The sequence below is a fragment of the Colias eurytheme genome, chromosome 6 (assembly GCF_061535395.1).
Source record: "Colias eurytheme isolate Ceu_HAF_F1 chromosome 6, ilColEury1 Martin Lab GWU primary, whole genome shotgun sequence".
Classification (NCBI taxonomy): Eukaryota; Metazoa; Arthropoda; class Insecta; order Lepidoptera; family Pieridae; genus Colias; species Colias eurytheme.
Window position 1 is genome coordinate 6,313,438 of NC_142985.1, and position 6,706 is coordinate 6,320,143.

General features: G+C 32.6%; 1 protein-coding gene across 1 annotated transcript; it reads left to right on the plus strand.

The window, feature by feature from the left end:
* The first annotated feature begins 4,295 nt into the window (after nt 1–4,295).
* Nucleotides 4,296–6,243, plus strand: LOC149907700 (secretory phospholipase A2 receptor-like). Its single transcript, XM_090102448.1, has 4 exons — nt 4,296–4,584; nt 4,868–5,068; nt 5,575–5,823; nt 6,071–6,243. Exons 1-4 carry the CDS (start codon nt 4,296–4,298, stop codon nt 6,241–6,243), a joined length of 912 nt encoding a protein of 303 aa, XP_089958574.1.
* The last annotated feature ends 463 nt before the right edge of the window (nt 6,244–6,706 follow it).

Sequence of the window (6,706 nt, forward strand, 5' to 3'; positions counted from 1 at the left end):
TTCTATTAAATTTAAAAACTCTAAGTTGGTGCAGATAAGAGTAAGTTAAGAATATCTTACAGTACTTAAATAAATAAAATCATCAAATATTCAAGTTATTTCTTAATATCTTATCTGAAAATAACTCTCAAAAACAAGCTTAAAAGCACAAACAAAATATAATCGTATGCAAAGCAAAGAGAACGCAGTTACTGGCATCGCATATTTGTTTACAAGCTATCGTGGGAATACCCTTAGCGTGGACGTCCGGCTACAATCTGCATAACAATCGTGGTTGTTTCCTTCTCCACAGATGGATGATAATGCCTGCCATTCATAATTCATGTCTTAATGAGGGACACGAATATTCTCGATCATTTTGAACAATTTAAACAATTAAAACAATTTAAACAATTTTGCGCCGTGAACTTCAGCTATTCAATATTTGGTACATTATTCTTCTAGTAAAAATATGAATATTTTGTTAGCGCAATGAAAAAATAAATATAGACATAGACATTTTCAACACTGTCCTTAAAAATAGACTTTCACACATTCTTTATCTCAGTTCTCACCTGCTAAATATAGAATGTGTCCTATATTTGACTTAAGGTGGTAAAGGTGAATAGCGATTCACATTATTTTAATCATTTACACGAGAAATATATAACTTTTGTTATTATACCTGGATAGTTTTATAATAAAAACTTTAATTTAAACACGTTTACATATTTATTTCCTTTGCAATAGTTTAAGTTGTGAAGGCAAATAAATGAACTTTTTTTTATTAAACATTTAGATACTTGGAGTTGAGATTGCGAAAGTTTTATTTTTTAATTTTAACCCTATTTCAAGTGTGCTAAGGAGGAGGAAATGATATTGATTGTGATTTAAATCATATTAAATACATTAGACGAAATTATCTTGACTCTACAATATTAAAGTTTCCATTTATGTATGCATTGTTTCTACAAATATATTACACTAGCTGCGCTCCGCGGTTTCACCCAGTGACCCACGTGGCTCCGCTCCTGTTGGTCTTAGCGTGATGATATATTATAGCCTTTCTCGATAAATGAGCGATCTAACACCGAAATAATTTTTCAAATCGGACCAGTAGTTAACGAAATTAGTGCGTTCAAACAAAAAGTGTGTGCGTGTACTAGTGTACACACGTAAGAAGTGAAGCTTCTTTTTGAGCTTATTTTTCAAAAAATAATTTAGTATATGCAACTTTACAGAAATACGTCGAATCACGTAGGGATAAGAAAAAGATGGCGCGTAACGAAAAAATGTCACACTAAATTTTTTTTCCAACCCCGATAAAGAAGTTTCACTTCAACAAACACTTTCTCTTAAGCTTTATAATATTAGTAAGTATTAGATATACTTAGTTTACAAAAAAATACATATTTAAAAATACTCCCTGCATGCAAACGTGTTACATAAATAACTTAGAAATGTAATATAAAGTGTTCAGATCAGTGTAAGGGAATTGTGTGGGAGCCTTGCGGATCGAGGCGGCAGCTGTGCCAGCCCTTATCCACTCGCTTACAATAACCTTATAAATGTAAAAATACACCTCTATTTACCTCGTACCGTTACCGATAAAATGGTTGAATAAAAGATTTTCAGGAAACAATCATTGAACGATACAACGGAGTCGATGTTTGCTGACACTCCATCATTTTCATACCGAAGTTAACGCATTTATTTTTAGCAATATTTTTATGAAAATATGACTTTAATATCTTGATAACATACGTTAAATTATTTTTAAATAAAAATGCCAGTTATTATTCACACATTCAAAAATTATTTTTAATCATAAAGTAGGTAGTTCAAAGGTTAATAATTGAATTTCCTTCGAGTATCACGGTTTAATTATAAACAAATTGAATTATTTGAGCGACGCAATCGAACGTCAGCCTCATAATACGAACACAAGCCACGAATTTTAATGTCTGATCAATTAGGTATCTGATTCAACTTTAAAAGCATAATTACTGATGTCACAGCCCATCGACCACACACTACATTGTCCGTAATTAACCAGATGTTGTGTAAACTCGTTTATAAGTAATAACATGACAAAAACACTTGTGTACATGTTACATTATTGGTTTTAATTTCATTTACTGTGTGATGTATTTTTGACGGGTAAGCTTTTTATAAGTAATAACAAGCTGCGCTTCGCGGATTCACCCGCGGGGCTCCTGTTGGTCTTAGCGTAATGATATTATAGCCTAGCCTTCTTCGCTAAATGGGCTACCGAAAGAACACCGAAAGAATTTTTCAAATCGGCCTAGTAGTTCCTGAGATTAGCACGTTCAAACAAACAACCAAACAAACTCTTTAGCTTTATAATATTAAGTATAGATAAGTGGAAAAATATAATTTAGTTCATATAGACAAAATATGTAGAGTTCTACAAAACATTGAAAATATAGTTTCGATAAACTAAAAAAAAATATTAACCGTAAAAAATATCTCTATCCAACAAAAGTACAGCTTAATTAAAAAAAACTCAATTGATTAACTGATTGAATCAAATTCATATTATTCATTAAAAAAGCATTGGCCGAAATCTGATCAGGAGTTCCCCTAGCTACATTTGATTATTACGATCAAGGGAATACTTTAATTACCTTGCAGCCCGTTGTTTCCACTTCTTAAAGCACTCACAGTACTCGAAAAAAATCCATGCACTTAACGATGAAATAAGCGTGGCTTTCGACCGCATTCACTTTTAGCGACGTAGTTTTTCTCCTTTTACACCCTTCACTCGTATTCTCGAATCCGAAGCAGGCGTCTCTCTCTCGCAAAGGTTAGCCGACGTCCGTGCGCTCGCTTCAGCGTTCGTGACACAAAGCAATATGTGAGTTAACTTCAGTGTAACGGTTCTTGTTTGAGTTGCGATTTAATGCCTCCTTAAACTGAGATGGTTTACGGGTTAACCCGACTGAAAACGTTGAAAGTGTTCGTAGTTATTTACTCTTTCGATCGTTCAATAAAAACTTTAGAATCCTTTCATTCGCATCATTTGACATGAAAATGAATTTCGATTTAAAATAATGGCCATTTTGCGAGAGATTCTACAACGAAATTGTATGCCATTTTTACTATAACTCTACATACATCTAGATAGCACTAAATCCTTAAATGATTCACTTTATTCAGCAGAAAATTGTAGAGAACCTAACTTTTTGGTATGACGAACACACTATTCTCCTTAACAATTAAAAATTTTAAAATTTTCTTAAATAACAAACGGGATAAACATTTGAATTGACTGTAGATAAAGGAACGTAACAAATAAACATCAATTCTACATTTCATCATTCATATATTGTCACCTCTAAATAAACAAAATCTAAGCTAATTTAAAAAACATTTTACCTCATTTTTCAATCACAGAAATATAAAATGCAGCATAAATGTTAAGCTAACAAAATAGACAACAAATGGCGAGTATTTAAAATATCATCATAGGTAATATAATAAATAAGGAAACCCCTTTATTTCCGTTCATTGTTCCTCAATTAACCAGAATAAATGTAAAGTACACCAAGTTCTACGCCTCGTTTTTGAAACCATAAAAGTTGTAACAATATTGAATACCATAAAAGTTATGCCAATATTAAATTAAAGCAAAGTTTTAATTACCAATTCCAATTTCAGATATTAAGTCCGATTCATTAGTATATTCGAGTGAAAAAAGTCCACAATCAATATATGTTTTGGCCGAAATCGCTTCTCAACTCTGACTGGTTCTGAGGGACCAGGATTAGATAATACGAAGAGATTTAAAGTGAATTAGCCGTTCGATCGGAAAATTGGAATGCCACATAGATAATTACCTGACACTCACAGAAAAGGAAGTCACTTAGAAAAGAGATTCAAATAAGCGTTCACGAGGACCAAGTGAGGCGGTCGGCCCGTGGCTTTATCGCGGTAAAAATAACTGATACCCAATATCTGAGGATTAGATCGTCTGGAACCGAGCATCAGACAATTGAATTTGTCTCGGTTGTTTGCCCAAAACATTTCTATTTTACAGGTAATCAGAAAGCATGTTTTACGGAATGATATTAAATCGCAAACTGAGTTACTAACCAATGAATTGCAAAGGGAAATACAATTTCATTTTCCTCCAATTATAATATTCACCAACCGTAAATTTTTCATTACTTTGACGTTTACTATGTTACTATTTTCGATTTTATTATACATGCAAATATGTTTAAAAAACAAAATAAGTGGTAAGAAATATTCAAATTTTATTTTTCACTTTATAGACCTCAAATTTGAAATGAATGTTTGATAGTTATTATAAATGTGTTATTATTCTAGCCCAGAAATTTCGCATGGACTACATGTGGGCTCATGCGTTTCAGACTTTTTATCGACTCCATGACCTAGCCACTGACTGGGACCAAGCAAGACAAATGTGTGAAGCTGAAGGAACAACACTTTTAATACCTTCTAGTTTGGAAGAAATTGAGAACCTTAAATTGCTAATGAGCAACATGAAAGCATATTATACGGCTGTTTTTATAGGCATCCATGACCAATTCGCTGATGGCCACTATGTCACTGTCAAAGGTTTGTTATACAAATAATCATTTGAAAGCACTTATGCAATCAACAAGTTATCTATACTAGATAGATTTTAATTATAATTTTACTCGTGACCCTTGAAAAATGCAAAATTATTAGGTAATATGAAATTTAATTTCTAAATTTGTAGGAACAAATTTAGAAATTAAATTGAAAGTAGGAACTTTCACCCACTACCAATAAAATCTCATGTAATTTATATCAAAAAAACGCCTCCATAAACACTTCAAGGACCTTTAAAAATGTGACCAAATTAATCATATTTTAGGCGAGCCAATAACCGGGACAGTGTTAGAACTTTTGTGGGCAGAAGGTCGACCGGATAACTTCAATGGCACGGAGCACTGTGTCGTCATGTCTAGAGAGGGCTTGTTCGACGACCGACCCTGTGATAGTATATTTCCATTCGTGTGCAAAATATTAGCAAATGATACGCAATATAATGAAGCGTGTGATGGTTTTGATTTGGGTAAGTTAGATATGCAAACTCATTTACATATTATCTTTCACTAACAATTGCATAAAAACTGATCTAGGCTAGAGCTGTTAGACAGAATATTAATATTAGGAGAGCGTTCCGAGATAAAGTGCAAATGTAAACGCAAATTATTTTTCTGTTTTTATTTTTGTTTTTCAATGTATTTTACACAATTTAAATATATTCCTTCATTAATTTAATACTATAGCTGCGCTTCGCGGTTTCACCCGCGTGGCTCCGCTCCTGGTGGTCTTAGCTTAATGGTATATAGCAAATAGCATATGGCTATCTAACACCGAAAGCACTTTTTTTTCAAATTTTATTTTATTAGCTTCCTGAGATTAGCGCGTTCAAACAAACAAACAAACTCTTCAGCTTTATAATATTAGTATAGATACGTATACGAAATACGTATTTCAATTTAACATATCATTATATTTTATTCACTTGATATAATTAGCTAGTCGTATTGCTCTATAAAACATTTAATATTTCAGGCTATTCACCGCACGGTGTCATTACGAATAAATGCTATAAATTCCATTCAGAACCGTTATCTTGGCACGACGCATATCTTGCGTGCAAATTGGAAGAAGGTCGCTTGGCTATCGTTAACTCGCCGAAAGAAGCTAATGTCTTTGTCAGTTTCCTGGGCGAACATCTGAACAGTAACACTCCGGATCCTAATATCTTGTATATAGGTTTCAGTGATTTGATGTTTCCATATCAATATCGAACTATAACAGGTACGTAGTCACGTCTTTTTTAAAACTATTACCATCACACCACTTTTTATCTTTTTGGTGTATATATTGATATTATGCATTGCAAATATCGGTATTTTTGTCAATTACGAAAGAACTATATTAATGGCATGTGTTCTTATTTTTTTCTACAAGAAAATCGACCCTAATTCAGTAAATAAAATAATGAATATAAAACCAACATGTACGAATCATTTAACATTATAATACAAAAGCCATTAAATTTTAGGTGAAACTCTTGAAGAAGCTGGATACGCATCATGGAGTCCACTAAAAGAGAGTTTACAAACTTCAACAGATAAGCGTTGTGGTGCCATCTCCAGAACTGGTTTTCTTGAAGTGACGTACTGTGACCGTCCGGCTATGTTCTTGTGTGAAAAACTTCTTAACTCAACCAGTTGAAGCAGATTACCTAACTTTTTTACAATAAGAAAATACGAGATTTGCGAGGTTAGAAGTTTCTATAAAATTGCGCTTGGATAAAATATATGTAACAGATGTAGAAATTTTGTATTAAATAAATCATGAGACAGTACAATTGATTATTTATATTTAAATTCCCTTATACCAAGATTATACCTTTACATTATTATCTTCTCAAGAAGCGTCTATCCTATCTTCATTTCTTAATGACAATTTATCTCAGAGTTTGAAACAGATTCTATCTAGCTTATTATCACTTGCCATTCAATTGATGTTATTCAGGAATAAGATTGGTTTTAATGTAATTTATTTCAAATATAACTTATTATAATATCGGTTGATAAAATTTTAAGCACGTGTACAATAATTATTGAGGTAAGTTTTCGAGAGAAGCTGTCCATGATTAGAAGGATGTCCGCTATCCTCGCTTGCGGCGACTTTC